The sequence below is a fragment of the Gadus morhua genome, chromosome 4 (assembly GCF_902167405.1).
Source record: "Gadus morhua chromosome 4, gadMor3.0, whole genome shotgun sequence".
In the NCBI taxonomy this organism is placed as follows: Eukaryota; Metazoa; Chordata; class Actinopteri; order Gadiformes; family Gadidae; genus Gadus; species Gadus morhua.
In genome coordinates this window covers 15,445,486-15,466,254 of record NC_044051.1, presented here as the reverse complement: position 1 = coordinate 15,466,254, position 20,769 = coordinate 15,445,486, and the positions used below count along the sequence as shown (strand labels likewise).

Genomic DNA, 20,769 nt, shown 5'->3' with positions numbered 1-20,769 from the left:
ATGTTGGTTAGAAAGATGACAATTATTTATCAGAGCTTAGTTATTGTATTTCTCAAACATCGACACATTTGTCAACAGCATTTTGACTTATGCGTTCGTTCAACACTTAATCATAGACACAAGCACAAACATTAGTGCAGCAATGGCTGCCATCTCCTGTCATAATCCTCATTGCAGGGGTTACAACGGGTCATATGTTCCTCATGAAACGCGTCTTCAGTCCTCTCCACCACAGAGACGCTTCAGACATTCACCATAGTCCCCGGAAACCTCAGACTGGAAAGATTGAATTAAGATTAGCCCAAACATTTCAAATGGATAAATATGGTTCCTGCTGTGTATAATATCGGCAATTATAAATATATTCAATGAGTGTGTTCATGTTGTTTACCGTTAAAGCAGAGTAGAGGGAGGTGCCGAACAGCTTTTTGTAGTCCGCTCTGATATCGAGCAAGTCCAGCTCCGAGCGGCTCACTATAATTCTGGTCAGGATGGACTCAGTCGTTCCCGGGCCCTAGTCACACACACACACAGACAAACGCACGTAAAGTAAAGGTACAGGCGAGAATATGTCAAGCTTCTTCATGCAGGTGTTCTGAACTTGAAGGGTGGAGTTGGTGGGAGGGCAGACACAAATTAACAAATTAAACAGTTTCACTAGATGCCTCAATTGTACATAACATTTTATAAAACATATTTAAATAGGATAGTCGGTGATCCATGGTATAAATGTAAGATGTCCCAGTTGTACAAAAGGAATATAAAACTATTCAAAAGAATGTACTAACAGTATAGCATACTTTCTATGGTACAAACTTGAATCTTGGTTCATGGTTAAACAATACACTTAGTACTGAACATAGCAAAAAAACGATGTATCATTTGAAAGGTAAATTAAACATAGCCCATCAAATCTCATGTTCGCCTCAGACAAATTCCTGGTAAACTCAATATGTGCGTAACGTTTAAAGGAAAAGCGACAGTGTACATTTTTTGTCCAGTGTGACATTCTTGTCCAAGGCCAGTCAGAGATGTGGCACACACACAATGTGTGGGTCTTTAGCGAAGGCTTAGCGCTGTTGTTCAAGCACAAACAGAATAGCTGCAGTAGTAGCTTACCTTCATCCCCTTGAACAGCCTCTCTGCTAGATAGGTGGGGGTGCTCTTCGCGCACTTCACTGAAAAGATCCACAAGCAGGTTGAAAGCGGCATTTAGGAGGTTATGTGTTGGTGACGGTAGTATAAAGAAAATGCAGTCGTATTACGTGCACAATGCAGCAAACAAAGTTGAAATGTATGCGTTTATTAATAAAGCCACAATAATATTAAATAAGAAAGACAGTAACTAGTTCTACCAAGATTATTTTTCTTATCAAAATCCTTTTATACGAGTTCAGGTTCTTGTTGGAACACAAGAAGCTGAACTACGTCAGGTGACTCTACAGACAGCAGTCTGATGGCCGGAAAGCCCACTGATCCTATTTATAACGAAATCGTGTATCTGAAGTATTCTCCTAAGAGTGGCTTTTTAACACTGTAATAGGACAATATTTGGTTATAACTTGGTACTGCGTCTGTTTATGTTTCCCATGTTGGCATTAATATGTGGCAGTGGTAAAGGTGCCACAGTGAAGAACATGACTATTATTCAGGTGTGGTCCGTACCTATGGCGACCAGGAGATCCTCCAGATTCCCGGACATCTCCCCCTCGATGCTCTCCTGCAGACTCTTCTTGCTGATGCTCTTGTACTCCACCATGGCTGTCGAAAAAAAGACCCGCGCAATGTTAAAACCATGGGGAAGGACAAACGCATTGAGGAACACACAGATTGTCTGTATTTTAACTCACTCTGCCGGAGCTGGGGGACGCTGCTGTGGCACAGGATGTCCACAAACTTGCTCTCATCTGTGCCCCATTTCTTCTCCCCGGCTTCATAGAGGATCTGAAGAGACACATGGGTACAGAAGTGTCGAAGGTGAACGTGGTACAACCCATACTGAAACTTATTTACAAAGTCTTCAAACCAAACAACAATTTGCAAAGCTAATTACCAGTTTAGTCATTAGAGAGTCGTTTGAAATGCTTTCTTGAATAGCGTCCTTTAGTAGTTGTGCTAGATTGTATTAACAAACAAGATTCGATGATCACCTTGTTGACATTGGGCCAGACTGGCAGTCTTCGACATGATCATTTCAGTCATACAACTTGACTAGGCCCTTACGTAACCTTGCCAACAAGAAAAAACAATGGCATGGCTTGTTTACATAGGGAGGAGGGGAAGAACACAAAACACACCTTAGCATCCGCCTTGGCTTTGGCCGCATCGACTTTGGTGCTCTCGTCTCTCTTCCCCTGCAAGGACAGAGTTAAAGTCAGCTGTGAATGTGTGTCATTTTGGATACATTTTTTATAGAAAATATGATTTATTCAATTTTGTTATTACAAAATTGTATTTAACGACCAGTTTTTGGACTAGAAAGAAATATTTATCAGGGAAAAACTCCACTCGAAGAAATATAGTCTGACATTCCATGAATTACATGTGCTTTCCCAGGGAGCTGCAAAGCTTGATGGTTTCTACCTGCCACACCCTAATGTGTTGAACTGTACGTTACCTCAGACAGCAATATCAGGGCTTTTCCGTATTCCCCCGATACCTCTGACTGGAGATCGTGCGACAAAGCCTTTCCCGTTTCTAGGAACAAAAAAGGTAAAGTAAATGGGCATTGCTTGATGCATAACACAATATTTTATCTGGCCATAGAGGAAGGAGTTGAGTTAGGTTGCGACGCTTACCGGCCAGATACGCAGCGCTAAAGGCAACTATCTGTTTGTTAGTTCTGGAGGCAAACATTTCCGTCAGGACACTTTCTGTGGTCCCAGCCCCCTGGACATGGAACAGAGGAAAGATAAGCATCAGTGACATCACGTGCGTTGCCATAAGAGATTTAACAAGTCTTCCAAACACATCATGTATGTGACTACAGTTTTCCAAAGATCTTGAACACATCATCTATGATGTTACAATCTTACAAACTCTCTTGAACACTGCATCTGTGAAGTAACACACAACTTTCCAAGACTCTAGACCACATAATATGTGATGTTACAATCTTCCAAAGCTCTTTAACAGATTGTCTGTGATGTAACTCAAGGTCAATCTTACACATTGTCGCTGGACGTGGTGTCCTTTAGCGACCCTTATCCAGATGTCTCAGTCAGATGTTGACTAACTGGCCAAACCGCTAACTGCAAACCTTCAGTTTCCTGTGGACTTTCTCAACCTCTGATGATTCACTGATTTTATACATGTTTTTGGCGGGGTATGAACTGTAACCACGCCTGCGTGGTGATTCATAGGGGCTGAATCCCTAAACATAACACCCCTGAAGAAAAGTATGTTATAAATGGGTAAGAAAAATCATATTGGGAACTTGGGGATATTTAGCATAAATATCCATGATATCGTGTTTGTATTTCATACCCATATATCCTTGAATTTGAAAAAACCTTTGGCGATAAATTGCCTTCTGATTATAGATGAATGAACCAGCATAATAAGAAAATATACCTCATTAACCCTGTGGGAAAAACAATTATCCCTCTGCATTCGACATATCCTATGGTAAAAGCAGTTGGCAACTCCACAGTGTAGTGTCTGGAAACCAACTCCATTTGTAGTGCCCCAGCCTTGCTTATGGGCAGGGCAGGAGAGCTATCCTGCAACCATGTTCAGTGGTATGTAACGGTCCTTTCTCTGAAGAAGTGTCTTCAAATGCACCAGAGCCTTGCCTTAATGGCGCTGATGATCTCCCGACAGTCGTAGACATCAGGAGGGGTTACCAGGGCAACCAGAACATCCTCAAAGTCTCCACCCGTGTCACTCTTCAGGTCGTCTATCAGGGCCTGAAAGAGGAGTTAAAGGAATTGTATTATTTGGAGAACAGAATTCTGAGTCCACTGCCATCCGAGCCTTATGGTGTTGTTGTGTTGGGCGGTTGATATTGAAGATGGAGGCCGAGTGTGTACCCTGCCCGTGGCCTTCTGATACGCATCACTGATGAGCAGCCGCTGGGCGTTGCTCCTCTGGGTCAGAACGTCGACCAGTTTCTTCTCAGTGGTGCCTGCAGACCAGAGAACCAGACACATCCAGGTTATATTCTTCGTTTCAGGCGGGTGCGAGAGTATGAGAGACGTATATATTAGGTGAAGTATTTGTGCATAAACTCACCCAAGCCCTCCATGGCTTTCCTCAACACTGATACGTCATCTGCCATTTTGAAATTTGCACTGGCCTTAACAGTTCCCCTCGCACTGGACTGGAGCACAAACAGAACGTGATCGTCATGTTAAGGAAGCTATTTCAGATTCTAAAACATCATTTATTTGTCCTGGTGAATAACAAGTTGATATTTTGATAACTACTAATTCTATTCATCAGATTTTAGCTCTGGTTAAAAGGGCTCACAAAGGTTGCAGTAATATCTGGGCCATCTACAGCCATCCTTTGGAGTCCAACATTTGAAATGCAAAGTGTGTGTGGTGTGTGATGTGTGGGGTCTGTGTGTGTGTTTACTTAGTGTTTTACAACTGCTCATGTAGTAAAAAGACGAGAACGACAGTCCTAAATGTTCACCACTTACAGCTACAGACAGCGAGGGCGTTGGAGAGTCCAACATCAGATCCAGATCATCCTGGGCAAGTCATAATAAGTAATGAATAATCGTGCAATCAATACCCATTGTCTTTACAATAATGTGAGGCCTCTCTATCACACACACACACACACACACACACACACACGCGCACACACACACACACACACACACACACACACACACACACACACACACACACACACACACACACACACACACACACACACACACACACACACACACACACACGTAATGTGCTGTTTGTCTAAATGAGAATACTCACCCACACAGACATTTTCCTTCGGTTTGAGGTTAGGTCAGAAACTGGGTATAACATCATAACATGTATTTGTTAACAGGATGTAGGCCTATTTAGATCGAGTTCCAGAATTACCCCATACTGCTATATCTGTTCAAATGATGTGACGTAAATAAATTCACTGTTTATTCATTTAAACAAACAACTTTGACGCCAATGGGATTAGCCTACAGCCAAGCATGTTAAACAGTAAATCACTAAATCTGTAACGAGCATCCATATAATAATAATAGGGTAACGTAGTACTAAACAGATGTGCGTCATATTCGGAAAGTTCGATTATCAAATATCTTGTTAAAAAACACCACAAATATGAATTTGCTTACCTTGGAAAAGCAACGAGGACTCAGTCAGGAGGCTTTACAAAAGATTACTTTGGCAGCTTGCCGCACCTTTCAGTAAAGTTACTGATAAGGCACGCCCATGGGCTGGGATCCCACCTCGCTTGAGATGCTCCAAGTGAGCGTTATGGGAGGGACTGTCAGGTACATGGGGCTTAACGGGGAGAGGTGAAAGCGGGGGAGGGACTTTCGACAGAGAGATATCCGTTCCTATACATATTTCAGGTATTGCTCCGTGAACATGCCCATAAAAAAAATCAGAATAATTCTTCTCGTAGTTGCTGTTGTTTTTCTGCCTATTTTGTTCTTCGTCTCACCCCTTGAACTGTGAACTGCCGTACATAGTTCGTAGGAAGCAGGGATCGGAAGCGACAGCCCAGAAATTGCGCAGTGGTAGACCGGGATAACGCTACATCCCAGATCCTCCTTCAGCCCTGGCTGGAATAGGGAAGAGAACATGGAAGTGAACTGGGAAGAGGAACAGATGCGTGTCCATGTAGGCGTACTCTGAAGGTTATAGACCCGTAGTATTTTGGGGTTTATTAATCAAAGCTTCTTGGATTAAATTGCGTCAATTCATGTCAGTTTTACAAGTAATCTTTCAGGTTTCGAACAATTATATCCAATTATATCGGATGACAATGGATTACATCATGGGCGGGTAGTCAAAATGTAGTCGAAATTAGGCAATACAGAATACTGACGCCTTCAAACAAGTGGACGCATGATTCCCCACGGCTGCCTACCTATGTGCATCTACTTGGAGGCAATGTCATCTTTGAGGGAAGGGGACAAGAACCCGAAAGAGCGACAGCAGCGCTAGTGTTAGTAATAATAAGTAGACATATCATGTGACTGTAACCTAATATTTAGATTTATAAGATGGTAACATCAGCATTGTAATGAATACCAACTTTGTTTGTAAGACTTGAGGTATAGAATATAGTTAGTATACAGTCAAAACTGGTGTAACCAAAGCATAGGAATATAAAAACGGGTTGATTTGTACAGTGTAAACTAGAGATTCGTTTTTGTATAATTATGATAAAGTCAACCTGACTTTATTGAAATGGCAATCTGCATCCTCACCGCTAGAGGCTCCTATATCTACACACTTAATGTAGGTACACTTAATGTAACACCCATGGACCTTTTATAACGGATACATCGCTCTTATAATACTAACTTAATGCAGGCCCTTTAAAGTCAAGCCATGTAGGCATATTTAACACACATGCAACGGTACAGTTACAACTGCTGCTCCTCTGCAACCATCCCTTGGACAACAAACAGAAATCTGTATTAATTTATGATCATAACTCAATCAATATAAATCAACTTTCATAAAAGAATAACAAAGATTTTATTGCATTGCATGTCAATGTCAATTCTAACTTCTCCTTTCAACTCGAATCAAAATGTGCGTAAAGACCATTAAAAGTAATTCTGATATCTTCGTTAAATATATTGACGATAGAGAGAAGTCTGGTCTGCTAGTTCCTGAAATAACTTTTGTCAACGCTTAGGCATAACGACCAATCATAGCAGATAATTCCTCATTATATGTTTATTCTAATAATAGAGAGAGGATCCTTAATTGTCACGTTATACCGGTCTGCTGCAACGTTATATCCGGACTCGTACTTCCCACAAGCGCCCCGCCCTCTCTCTCGCCATAAACGCGAGATGAGAACGAAGCTACTATCCACCTATCACAACGCTTATCACAATCGATGACGTCTGACTGTGTTTTTCGGAGACTCCCAGGAAGTGGGTCAAGGCTAATCGTTGGCGAGAGAAGGAGCCTGACAGTTCTGTGACAGCGCGACACACGACAGCCAGCCAGAGATCCCGGGCTCCAGCTACGTGTCAGCGAAGGTCTGGGTCATGTATCTCCCAGGCGGCTGTAACGGAGAGGATTCGGGCTTTACGACCCGTTCCATTGGGTCAGATAGCGACCGGAGTCCACCGAAGCTAGCCTTGATGTTACACTACGGACCCACTCTGTCTCTTTGTTGATTGGCTAGCGTTAGCCCCCCGGCTCACGTATTGTTTAAGCCGCTGGTTTGGTACAGGCATGTTATGTTCCCAGTATCGGTAACACAAGTAACGGTAGTCAATTATAGAAGCCAGCTGTTTTTCCCTTGGCTTTGTGACTTTTACTAACGTTGACACTTGGCAGGTCATGCTCTACAGGGCACCTCACTAGCGAATGGATTAAATTGTATACCTTTGGAGTATCGGCATTATGAGGTTAAGTACAGTTGAATGCGTCTACAGGGTGAACACATGACCCCACCGCCTGGAAGTTAACCTATAGAAGTAAGCAAGCTTACACCCATCACACCATTCGTACCTCAGAGCATGATGTCCATTCTGGAGGGGGTGCATTCTGCTCGATTGTAGTGTTTGTGTGGACGCTTGGCTAGAATAGGGTGGGTGTCCGTTGACACTAAACAGCCTGACCATAAATGAAGCAAGTAGGTAATTGCTGGACGGCAGCGGGTCGAGGCTACCCTCTGGTCCCCGGAACGATGCTCAAGACTCTGCTTCTCACACTTCTTTGTGGATGGGCGAGTTGTCACGAGAGCCAACACATGACACCAGAGGAGAAGTCTGTTATCAGGTAGATGACATGAGTGTTAGGCTTTCTACCATATATGTTATCAAGCCACACATTGTCAACTTATATTGTTCCCTCTCTTATTATTTGAACATTTGTTTTTTACTTGTGTTCTTCCAGGGATCAGGTTGTTGAGATGTTTGACCATGCTTACGGAAGCTACATGGTAAGGAAGTTTAACTTTGAATGAATTTAATATGTTTTGGATGGGCCATGTGCATGTTGAATCATACATTTGAACACATTTGTAGTAGCTAATGGGTGTTGCTAGCCAGCAAGACTAGTTTTGGCTGTCATGACATAAGAAGTCAGACCTTACCTGATGGTTGTTCCTGGTCCCAGCAGTGAGTTACTTAAAAAATGGGAGAGCAGAAGAACAGCCAAATATTCTTTCACATCTGCTCCCATTTGTAGAATGATTAATGTTGGCTTGTGCCTGCAGTTGTCAATTGAGTAATAATAATTAAGAATATATATTTCCCTGTTAACTAGCTAAGGTCCACTGGTTTAAAGTCAAATTCGGGCCTCTGTCCTCAACTTTTTATATTATTATTCAGTAACACCAATGAAATCATCAGTTATTACAAGACATGTTTTGATAAGACCCATTGCCGTGTTTGATAGTCTCGATTGGGTCCATTGAGTGGATTTAATGACCACGGATGTTGTTTTATTTTGTCATAAAATAGAGCTTGGCTTTAAAGCCAATGGAAACGGTAACATTTTAATAATTTAGTTAATCGTTTTTACGTGTCCCCCTGACATTACAAACACAGACACAATCACCTTTTTAACGATCCTCTTTCTGAATACAGAAGCAAAAACTTTTTGCAGCGGATGTTAAGGCTTGGTCCATTCACATCAAATGAGGAACACGGCTGAATCATTGTCTCTCTGTGCTGCTCCAGAAATACGCCTACCCAGCTGATGAGCTGATGCCCTTGAGTTGTCGTGGAAGAGTCCGCGGTCTGGAACCCAACCGAGGAGACATAGACGACTCCCTGGGGAAGTAAGTTCAGGCTGTTAGTCGTGTTACTGTGACCGGCTTAGACACCACAGCTAAAGGGACAGCTACAGTTTAACAAGGTCTACATTGTTTCCAAGGGAAATTGATAGTCGCTTTTAATTACGATTTATCTTCTTCTGATGTTTTTCCTTGGTCGGTAGTCTCTACTAATTTTTCCTTTCGTATTGTAGGTTCTCTCTGACGCTGATCGACACCCTCGATACCTTGGTGGTGAGTTAGTTATCTACTTTACTTTTTTAAGAGGTAGTATCTGTACGCTGGCGTCTTGTGAAGTGTGTACTCTGAATCAATACGGAGGTGCGAGACAGCAGAATCATTTGACTACCGGTCAGATGGTTTTATATTAGGCTTGCATGCCTTAATCAAATGCAAACCTAAAGTGTGTGTGACGTGTGTGTGTGTGTGTGTGTGTGTGTGTGTGTGTGTGTGTGTTCACAGGTATTGAACAAGCTTGATGAATTCGAAGAGGGGGTGAGAAAGACTTTGAAGGACGTGCGGCTGGACAATGATGTTGTGGTCTCTGTGTTTGAGACCAACATCAGAGTGCTGGGGTATGTAATATCCGACGAAAACACTTGAATGTGTCTAAAAATCCCCAATGTTTATTCCATTGCTATCTCTAATCAAATAAGCATGTTGACTTTGACTTGCAATAAAAAAAGATGCAAATAACATATTTATATAACTATAAAGCTATACCAATATAAGCAGAACCAGAAGATCAGGCTACAGACTAGCACTAAATTGTCAATAGTTAACTAGGAGGTGGATCACGATGTCCGCGGCTACAGTCGGTGAGGAAGTTCCTTCACACTTACTAAGTTGTAAAAGAACAACCATGTCCACAGCCTCCCTGTAGGCATCCTTGAGCAAAACGCCTAAGACCCTACCCTCACTAGTCTGTGATCGGAGCCCGCTGCACGACGCACGCCGTGGATCGAAAGCGTCTACTAAACTGAATTGCATGGTGTGTGTCCTCCTGGGTGCCGGTTCCAGGGGGCTCCTGGGGGCCCACGTGATGGCCGACATGCTGCGGCAGCGGGGCGACAGGATGCAGTGGTACCAGGACGAGCTGCTCCACATGGCAAAGGAGCTGGGCCACAGGCTGCTGCCTGCCTTCAACACCACCAGTGGCCTTCCCTACCCCCGGGTAACACACCGTCACTCACGGTCGGAGGAGGGGCTTTCTCGCATTGTATTGCGTAGGCAAAGGTTGCCGCCGATTTTCAAATATACTTAATTGCCCCCTTCAGTCCTGAGCTCGAAGGCCACGGCCGAGTTGGGACGGATGCAATACATTGGTGTCGGAGTGTTTTTATGGGTGCTTTGTCCTCAATATGAATATGACAATATGATTATTCTGTTTCTTTATTTCGTTGTCGCACTACAAATTTACTTTTGGACTTAAGACGCCAGATTTGTCAACATTTAATCAAATAGAATAAAACAAAAGTCCTGGAATAATAAATGATTCTAGATTTGGCTAAAAGAGCAACGCGGCACACAACCACAAGTGTGAGTGGGCTGCAATCTAAAAGTCTAAATCCATCAGCAACAATGAGCACATTTTGGGGTTGTTCATCTGATGGAGAACTACAGTTTTGTTATCGCATTGTGAGCAGGCACAATCCATTCCCTCGTTCGAAAAGTAATTCGAATCCAAAGTCAAACGGCCATAGCATAACTAATCTTTACGTAAACCATCTTGTGTGTCATAACACTAAACTCTCGGCGTCCAGGTGAACCTTAAGCACGGCGTGGTCAGCCCTCTGTCCCGCACCGGGACCGAGTCGGACACCTGCACCGCCTGCGCCGGCACCATGATCCTGGAGTTCGCCGCCCTCAGCAGGCTCTCCGGGGAAACAGTGTTTGAGGTTTGTGGTCGCCTCGGCGACGCAGTCCCCGCCCATGTGGCCAAAGTATAAAGAACGGGGCTTTGACGGCCAGGGATTATCGTGGGCTTACCCCAACGCCGAGGTGGGCGGTGACACTCGTAGTTAACATTAAGCACCTGTGTGGGAGGAAGACGGGAAGAATGGGTCGCTGTATCTCATTGGTCGCTTCTGATGTCTGTTATTATTTTGATTATACTTCTGCTCATCCCGATGAAGCATGTGTTCCAATGAAGCAACACATGCTTTTTGACGTAATGCGGATCACAATGACAACATCAGTTGGTGGTTGGCGTCATCTTCCACCCGTGCGTTACCGTCTCTCACAGGAACACGCGAGGAAGGCTCTGGACGTCCTTTGGGAGAAGAGGCAGAGGGGCAGTGACCTGGTCGGGACCGTCATCAACATACACAGCGGAGACTGGGTCCGCAGAGGTGAGGCTCACAGAACACATGTGAACATGTGCTCGACTTGGTAGCAAATGTTATTCAGATGTAACTAATGATCACTTTCTCGCCCTTTGTGTTTGCAGACAGTGGAGTTGGTGCTGGCATCGACTCCTACTACGAGTACCTGATGAAGGCCTACATCCTGCTGGGAGACAGTGTGTTCCTGGAAAGATTCAATATTGTAAGTCCATGTTTTACTGTTAAATATGGCTCTCTTTCTACTGTCTCTTGGCCTGTTATGGTTTGATAAAGCGATGAATAACGTCCCACAGTGGTTTTGCTATATTTTGGCAGGGGTTAGGGAAGTCTGGTGGAAAAGCCAACCTAAAACTTGATTTACATATCTGGATTTACAGCCCTTGTTTTATAGCCCTGGTCTAATAGTCCTGACTGGTTTTGAATAAAAAGTTTGCAGAGGGGCCTGCACTTATACTTCTACGTCACATTCACATGTACACCAGTATTGCGTTTCCTGGCCCTAAATGTATGTTGACCCACGAGCCAGTTCATATTTGTAAGACCGAGTCTGCTCCATTTAAATTGCTGTGTACTCGACACAGATCTTCTTGGAGCTTGCCATAAATGCTGAACGCAGAAGTGTAATTCGGTCGTAACCCCTACCTTCTCCCCAATGTCTTTAATAAGAGGTTGTTTTTCTTAAGCTATTGCTCTCCTTCGCTCCTTCGCTGCAGCATTACAGCGCCATCATGAAGTACATCAGCCAGCCCCCCCTGCTGCTCAACGTGCACATGCACAACCCCACCGTGAGCGTGCGTAGCTGGATGGACTCCCTCCTGGCCTTCTTCCCCGGCCTGCAGGTCAGTGCCCGCGGCCTCTCTTATCTGTTGGGTTGCTCCCATCAGCGGTGCAGCGCCACAGCTGGATTACTAGCGCGACTGCAATCACTGCCTTCTGCCATCTTATGGTTACAGAGATGAATGCCCTCCACCCCACAGGTTCTACGAGGAGATCTGAAGCCCGCCATCGAAACACATGAGATGCTCTACCAGGTCACCAAACAGCACAAGTTCCTACCAGAGGTATGGGGTATCCTCGAGCTGATCCTCTAGCCCAGGGGTCGGCAACCCTAGACACGCGTGCCACCACTGGCACGGGCAGCATTATCATTGGCACACTTGAAAAATTAAAAAAACATTTTTTATTTTAATTTTATAATTATTATTAAAAAGTGTCACAGAACAATACGGCAGCATAATCATTACTACCAATTCTTTTTTGCACTTTATTCTGTTTTGGGCATTTCTTCCCAGTGCAAATATGATTTAATTAGTTACAGAAAGCAGTGTTCTGAATTGGGATCAATTAATAGTTTTTAAACCTATGTTGTGATTAATAGAGAAGAAAATATTTAAAATATTTTCGGAAGTGGCCTGTATGCATCGCCTTCACATGGTTTTGCAAAGCTGTACATGTCATAAAGATATTGATGTGGATGGTTCCAACATTCTCATCTACTCTTGTTTTTTACATTTCTCACAGTGCAAATATGTTTTTGAATAGGTTTCTGAAAATGGTGTTATATATAATTATAATTTGTAAGCCCATGTTGCAAATATAACAACCAAAAAAACATTTAAATTGTTGATGCATGATTGTGGGCTATATGGAAATAGTACAATTCCAGGTCTTCTGGAAATGTTTTTGGTTGCTGTGTCATAATTCAGCTTAATTTTTTATATATTTTGTTGCTTAAGGCACACTCATTAACGAGGAAATGTCAAACTGGCACTGCATGTTGAAAAGGTTGCTGACCCCTTGCTCTAGCCTCTCCTAAAGCCTCTTCTCAACACTTGCAAACAAAGAATGGATAACAACTGGCAATTATATAATGGAGCTTAGACTGAACAGCTTTAACAAATTTTGCCATTTTGATGCAGGCTTTTACCACAGAGTTCAGAGTTCACTGGGGCCAACATCCACTGAGGCCAGAGTTTGCAGAGAGCACCTACTACCTCTATAAGGTAAGCGCATATTCATCATATTGGTTACACGGGTATATATGAATAAGACCTTGATAACAGTCTCTGTAAAAGCGTGACATACATCAGATTACTATAGGAACCAGCTGTTCATAACTAGTCTATGAGGGCGCTACCTCCCAGAACCTCTGAGGGGCTGTGTTCGGTTTGATGAGGCTGCATGTTGCCCTCCACAGGCCACAGGGGACCCCTACTACCTCAGAGTGGGCCAGTCCATCGTGGAGAAGCTCAACGCCTATGCCAGGGTGCCTTGCGGCTTCGCTGCCGTGCAGGACGTCCGCACCGGGACCCACGAAGACCGGTAATGACTGGCTCATGACTCATTTCTTGGATGCTATGGCTTGACGGATCCAAAACGACTCAGAGTTAAACGGCTACTTTAGTATTACTGGGATGCATGCTAACGCGTGGCTCGCCCGCAGCATGGACTCCTTCTTCCTGGCCGAGATGTTCAAGTACCTGTACCTGCTGTTCTCGGAGAAGAGCCAGCTGCCCTTCGACATCGACGACTACATCTTCACCACCGAGGCCCACCTGCTGCCCGTCTCGCTGTCCACCACCGTGGCACCCTGCCGGGCCAACGCCACCGTGAGGACGCACGCATGCATGCATGCACACACACACACACACACACACACACACACACACACACACACACACACACACACACACACACACACACACACACACACACACACACACACACACACACACACACACACACACACACACACACAGAGGCGCACATGCTCACTCACTCTCTCTCACTCACTCACTCACTCACTCACTCACTCACTCAACGCTAGATTGAAATGTTTTGTGTATGGGGAGGTCTTTCTGCTTATTTTAATTTATAACAACATATTAAATGGATTAATATGTTTGGGGGTGAGTGCTTCTGCCTGAATGACTAACTCTTGAGATTTGCTTAGTTTAACCCCATTAAGCAATTCACCGCTCATGTACTCAACACATTAAGGGTCCCCAGTAGAACACAACAACTGACTAGGAAACACAACCGCCTGTGAGCTTGACTTCCCCAAGCACCTCTTCCCTTCTTCCTAAAAGTGTGTCTTGTCTGTTGCCGTAGGACGCGCCCCCGGTGGTCCACGAGGAGGACCCCTTCACCTACTCCTGCCCCAGCGTGCAGACCCTCTTCCCCAACAACCCGTCCTTCGCCAAGACCATCCGCGACGGCTACAAGTACCTCACCGGGGTCGGGCGCCCCTTCAACTCCATACCCGTCAGGTGTGTGTCTACCCAGGCACAGTGGCCAAGGGGTTCCGCTAGTCATGCGGGTGTGGGAGTTGTAGTTCTTTGTGGTGTTTATGTGTTAGTTGTGGTCACAGGGGCGGTTGAATGGTTACAGCTGGTCGTGTGTACGTGTGTGTGTGTGTGTGTGTGTGTGTGTGTGTGTGTGTGTGGGGGAGTTGTCGTTCTTTGCAGGGTTAACGTGTGTATTGTTGTCACAGGGGCGGGCGGAGGGTTACAGCTTGTCGTGTGTGTGTGGGAGTTGTATTTCTTTGAGGTGTTAAGTTGTGTGTGTGCGTGTGGTTGCCACAGGGAGATTGAGCTGCCCCTCCACGATGACGGCATGGAGCCGGTTGAGTTCCTGAAGAGCATGGGCATCTCCCTGACCCCCATGAACGAGGCCGCCCTGGGGGAGGCCCGGGGCCTGAAGGTAGGCCTGGCTCGGACCTCTGTGGGGTTACACTGCAGACATGGTGAGGGATGGAGAGGAGAGGGCTCGCCAGTGTAATAATATCAGAGACCCCAGAAAACGGTAAACAAAGCCGATTCACACGTCTACTTCCTGTTCAAAGGAAGTGAAATGTTCCCCGTAAATCTGCAATGTAGGTGAATAAATTATATTGAAATGTAAAATTTTATAATATAGTGTCCCTGCTTTGTATCACCATACACGTTACATTGCATGTAATACAGGGAGCGACGCCGTTTGGAATTCCCAAATATATTGAAGTGCGTAGTTCCTCTGTTGAGTTGACGATGAAGTCGTCCTACCTCTGGCTGCAGGAGCACAAAGGGGTGTACCGGGTGAAGCTGGTGGCCCAGCTGAGCCAGGCTGTGGAGGAGGAGGAGGTGGTGCCCCACATCGTGCAGCTCATCTCCCCTCCCTTCCTCGGGAGGACGGTCCTGACCGCCGGGCCCGCCAAGTTTGGGATGGACCTCACCAAGCAAGAGCACGGCGTCAGTACATCGGATCAGACATTAAACGCAATTTGATCAAATTTGTCTTCCAGGCTTTTCACAGTAAAAGCCCAAAGCCGATTAGAGTTTGGAGGTGTTGATACAGTTTTATGAAATTGATTTAATACAAGCCTTTTGTTTTATATTGATTTAGTATATTTTATATGAGTATTTTATGTTTTTTTGCATTTGATCATCACTTTATCGTTCTTTGGATGCAACCTCTCTTCCACTCATCCTCCGGACATTCACTCGCTCACCAGGTGAAGGGCAGCATCATGAAGGCGTCGCCCTACACGGCGTGTGGACCAATAGAAAACGCCGACCAACTGAGGGGCCACATAGCACTGGCGCTACGCGGGGACTGCATGTTCGCCGGGAAGGCCCGCAGGCTACAGGAGGCTGGGGCCACGGGGGTCATCTTCATCGGTGAGTAGCACACCTTCATAGTCTTCTTCATAGCTGAGTAGCCTTAACTTTTCAGTTAAGTTTGTCGATCCAGAAATATGAAAACATTAAAAACACAATGTGGCTTAAAGCGACGTTCCACACAATAACAAGGGAGAAAACAGATTGCTGTGTTTAGGAACGGGAGAGATAAAGAGCTGTTGTAAGCTGAAGTGTGCATGGTGCAACTGTGAACTGTCCTTACGAGGCTTTTGTCGGGATAAAAAAACCCTAACCCGTCCCTTACCCAAAAGCGGTCAGCAAAATAAAGAATATGTTGACGTTTTTGCACTTGTAAATAGTTAATCACGTTTGTAGCCTACACTCAGACGTGAACCCATTCTTGCAAAAAAACATTCGGGAATATGCAAATTACTCCTTTTTCCAGTGAACCAAGACAGGCCGCGCCGTGAAGGACGGCGCGGGCTTTACACAGGAAACTTGAGATAAGACATTGTAATCGCCGGGCGTGCCAAGCCTCGACCGACCCGGCTTGGCAGTGTAGAAAGGCCTTATGCTGGAGAGAGGGCAGTAGTGCGCACCTAAAAAAAAGCAGCCAACCACTCTTAAAACACTTCACACAACACAATACAACACACACACACCACGGTGACTGACTGACTGCACACACACACACACACACACACACACACACACACACACACACACACACACACACACACACACACACACACACACACACACACACACACACACACACACACACACACACACACACACACACACCCCGAAGGGTGCTGATTGACTGCACGCACATATACACACACCATGGCGGGTGCTGACTGACTGCGCACACACACAAACCTCGGTTCCTAGCCTACTCAGCATTTAGAAGAGCTGTAGGCGAAGTAGCCAGAGACTCTACTTGCGTTAAACTGCAAAGTCTCAGAGCTTGGCGTCTTAAATCTTTTGTGAACGTTTGTCAACAGCTCCTGCCTTTCTCTACATGCAGTATCACAAAAAAATACGTAATGTCGGGTCGCCATGGTTGTTCTATATAGGCCTATAGAGGGGGCTTCCTTTTCATTTAATCTTACGCGTGACCGTGACGAGTGTGTCTCTAACCTTCCAGGAGTAGTAGCAGGATTTTATACAATTAAATAAAAAAATGGTTTTGAAAGAAAAAAGAGTTTGCTGTATCCGGCCCATTACATTTACATTTAAGCTAACAAATACGGATATTCGATATAAAAAAAAAGTTCATGTAACTTCAGAATAATCTGGAGGGCCAGATATTATGTCTGGCGGGCCAGTTATGGCCCGCGGGCCGCCAGTTGCCCACCCCTACCTTAGAGACTGAATCGCCTTGAAACGAACCCGAAATCAACATGTATACATAGCGTTCATTTTTGGTTCCAGCCACAGTTTCCATAACCTCACCCCTAAGTCTCACTAAGGCATCTTCCTTTATCTTCCCCGACGCAAAGCACAAACGTTATGCCGCGTTTCCACTGCAGGGTGCGGAACGGATCGGATCGCAAAGGGGCGGTAGGGAGGGGGCGGTATAGCCCAGCTCAGTTCCGAGGTCGCGTTTCCACCGCCGACAGTACCCTTTGTGGTAGGCCGGATGTCGATCGCCGCGGCAGCTACGTAAACATCGTAAACAATGTCTTCCTCCGCAAGAATGCAGACGAACGTCTCCACCTCCTTGTTCGCCCAAGCAAGCTTTTTACGCGACATGTTAATTGTAAAGAATAATACCTCGAGGCTACTGTTTGTTTGTTTTTATCCCCGCGTCACCCGGAAGTGACGATTCTGTCGACCAATCAACGGAGGGGGGGTGTAGCTAGAATTCCAGGGTACCCTTTCAGGCGTCTGGTCTCGTTTTGGGTACCGCAACGGAGGAGTACCTAAAATGGGGTCGGAACGGGTACGGCAAAGTCCGGGTCACGCCCACTTTTGGCGGTGGAAACGCGATCCGACCCGCACCTTTGCGATCCGATCCGTTCCACACCCTGCAGTGGAAATGCGCCATTAAACACCCGCCCCGCTCTCCTCCCCAGACCACCGGGACGGCAGCAACATCGAGGACTCCCCACTGTTCCAGATGGTGGGCGACGGGGACTCCACGGCCGACCTCACCCTGCCCCTGGTGTTCCTGTTCAGCCGCGAGGGGGCGCTGCTCACCACCGCCCTGGAGGAGCACCACAACGTGGACGTGCTGCTGCTGCCCAAGGAGCGGCAGCTGGGGCACGGTGAGGGCCGACCGCTCACCATGACTCCCAACCACGATGCAAAACCCCCACGGTTACGCTCACACGACGAGGAACCTCGTCGCTCTACGTTTACGTTCACACGACTTAAGCCAGAACTGCGTCGAGAGGAACCCTAGGAGGGTTCCTCTCGACGCAGTCCTGGCTTAAGTCGTGTGAACGTAAACGTAGCGGTCGGTCCCCCACGCCACCCTCCACCTCGCTGGCTCCCCTGGGCTCATCCGGACCCCAGGACGGAGGATGTGTAAACCGGTTGATTTGCACAGATGGCGGGAATTGTATCGGGCAGAGCAGGTGCTCAGGAGCCAGCACGTCAGAGCTCTTTAGTTAGTGCGAGTTAGTGCGACGTTGGTGTGACGTTGGTGTGACGTTGGTGTGACGTTGGTGTGACGTTGGTGTGACGATGGCTGGTTAAACCTTAGCCTCAGTCAGCCCCAGAGTCTAATCAGTCCGACTCGGGCCAGGTGAGGCTGCTTCCACCAGCCGTCTACCCCAAAACACACGCTCCACAGTGAACGCTGCTGTACATTGTTATCGGTGTCGTTGTTTGAGGTACTTGAGATGCAGGACACGGAGGTCATGGTAATATCCCCTCTGCTCCCCAGATAAGCCTGAGAAGCCCCTGGGGGTGAACATCAAGTTCCGGCTGGCGGGGGAAGGGGAGGCGGCGGAGGGCCCGACCCTGGAGTTCGTCCTGGAGAAGGGAGAGATGCTGCTGGAAGAGGAGGAGGAGGAGGAGGAGGAGGAGCAGGGGGAGGAAGAGCAGCCTCTGGAGGAGGAGGGGCAGCTGGTAGGGGACGCAGAGTCGCAAAGAAACTGTGAAAAGGCGTCGGGCGCCGACGATGAAGACACGGCGTTGTGCGACTCGCCGGCGGGTTCTGAACAGCCTTGACCCCCCCCCCCCCCTAGCTGGATATTCTGGGATGTCTTCTCCTCCTCGGACTGGCCGGGCCTGGGCCCCCTAACCCGACACCGGCCCCTCCCAGGTATCAGGACAGCATGGCCCTCCCTGCCATAGACGTAGCCATGCAATGGGGTGGGGGCAGGGGTCAGGGGGGGGGGAGTCAAACTAAAAACCAGTTGGTCTGCTAGTTAGTTGTCCGGTTGTACCCAGGCCCCTTAATTGCCTGTGAGTGGTGGATGCTTGACGGGGCGTAACTAGTTAATTCAATGTTATATGCATACAGCTGGTGGAAGAAATGGACGCGCTAGACCGTAAAGCCCTAAGATAGGCCATCAAACTTTCTATATGGTCCTGATGATGAGGATGATGATGATGAGGATGATAAGTACCTTACTCTAGAGAACATAATCACCACAAGTTGTATTTAGTTGTTGTTTTTTATGCAATGCAAGTGTATGGTTTAGATTGCACCTTTTGTGACTGTTGGAACTTTAATTATGATAGTCAGGAAGGAGCTGGCTGGGCCCCCCCCCATCCAGCGGTCAGCCATGATTGTGTGGAACAATCTCCTCTTCAGGAGCATTACTGTTTCATTTCTAGAGACGGCATATGTGGCCCGTTGTTAGAATCGGTCCAAACCTGCTCATTAATATGTCAATTATGAAGGGTAAAATGGGGCCAATTTGGAAACACTTGTATTAGTTTATTTTATACCGTCTGACAAACTTCAGGGAATTTCAAGAGTGTGTGTGTGTGTGTGTGTGTGTGTGTGTGTGTGTGTGTGTTTTTTGTGAATGATTACTGTAACCGCTAACCATGATCATGTCCAATGTTAAAAATGGGTTATAGTTAATGTCTCAGACTCATTTTTCTTCACCTTCACCGTCCGGACATTGTTTCACCCATGTTGAAACACAAACACATTCACAAAAACCTCCAAATGGAAATCCTTACAAAGGGCATTATTACGAAAACATCCATTCATTTCTATTTTCCCTAAATGCAAGAAACAAGGATTATACTGTTCATTTGACTGTCCTTTTCCTTTTCTCACTTCATCCCCAACACAGTTCACTGCATGTTCTTTGTGTGAGATGCTTTTGACTGGGTTAGGTGTTGTGTGACCATTATGCAGACAGTGTTTGGTGCCACAATGTGGCTTCTCTTCAGTGGACCTTTTCAAAGTGCTGCTGCTCATTTCAAGTCTTAGCATACTCTCAATTTAGGAGTCTTGTTCTATTGTGTACGCTTGCATTGCCAACTTGTATACCTCAAGACTGAGTCAGTGGTCCAGCACCATTACTGTTAACAAGATACACATTTTTTTTTTGCTTTTTTTTTTTTTTTTTTTTTTGTGTTGGTGAAGTGGAAAAGTGCCAAATGAATGCATGTTCTATTTCATTCTCATATCATTCTCCTGAAATCTGACTTATTTATTTTCTGATGTACCACTGATTAAGCCTTGTCAATAAATTTCAAATAACAATCAAAAAATAATTTGATCTTGAAATATTTAATCTCAACGACATAGTACATGTATTGCTTTTCCTACCGTAAAGTTTTTTACAGTGATAACGATTTTTATGATCAAATGCTTTCAACTCTCCCCAATAGGAAATGAGCAATTTAACTTTGTCAAAGGTAACATTAAAACAGGATTTTTG

At 45.7% G+C, this 20,769-nt stretch overlaps 2 protein-coding genes across 2 annotated transcripts; one reads left to right on the top strand and one right to left on the bottom strand.

The window, feature by feature from the left end:
* Positions 1 to 3: 3 nt before the first annotated feature.
* On the bottom strand, positions 4 to 5,459 carry anxa3b (annexin A3b). Its single transcript, XM_030354052.1, has 14 exons — positions 5,306 to 5,459; positions 4,944 to 4,984; positions 4,646 to 4,696; positions 4,234 to 4,321; positions 4,032 to 4,126; positions 3,795 to 3,908; positions 2,799 to 2,889; positions 2,618 to 2,697; positions 2,298 to 2,354; positions 1,851 to 1,944; positions 1,666 to 1,761; positions 1,120 to 1,178; positions 392 to 514; positions 4 to 276 (listed from the first exon to the last, which is right to left on the bottom strand). The coding sequence occupies exons 2-14, from the start codon at positions 4,953 to 4,955 to the stop codon at positions 217 to 219; spliced, it is 1,020 nt and encodes a 339-aa protein (XP_030209912.1). The 5' UTR covers positions 4,956 to 4,984; positions 5,306 to 5,459; the 3' UTR covers positions 4 to 216.
* Positions 5,460 to 7,032: 1,573 nt separating this feature from the next.
* On the top strand, positions 7,033 to 20,602 carry si:ch211-282j22.3 (ER degradation-enhancing alpha-mannosidase-like protein 3). The gene is made up of 20 exons (XM_030354045.1): positions 7,033 to 7,946; positions 8,064 to 8,109; positions 8,852 to 8,952; positions 9,141 to 9,180; positions 9,409 to 9,521; positions 9,967 to 10,120; positions 10,710 to 10,844; positions 11,192 to 11,297; positions 11,396 to 11,493; positions 12,005 to 12,130; positions 12,269 to 12,352; positions 13,211 to 13,294; positions 13,489 to 13,613; positions 13,735 to 13,900; positions 14,403 to 14,560; positions 14,876 to 14,993; positions 15,347 to 15,520; positions 15,784 to 15,949; positions 17,992 to 18,183; positions 18,807 to 20,602. Exons 1-20 carry the CDS (start codon positions 7,792 to 7,794, stop codon positions 19,091 to 19,093), a joined length of 2,628 nt encoding a protein of 875 aa, XP_030209905.1. The 5' UTR covers positions 7,033 to 7,791; the 3' UTR covers positions 19,094 to 20,602.
* The last annotated feature ends 167 nt before the right edge of the window (positions 20,603 to 20,769 follow it).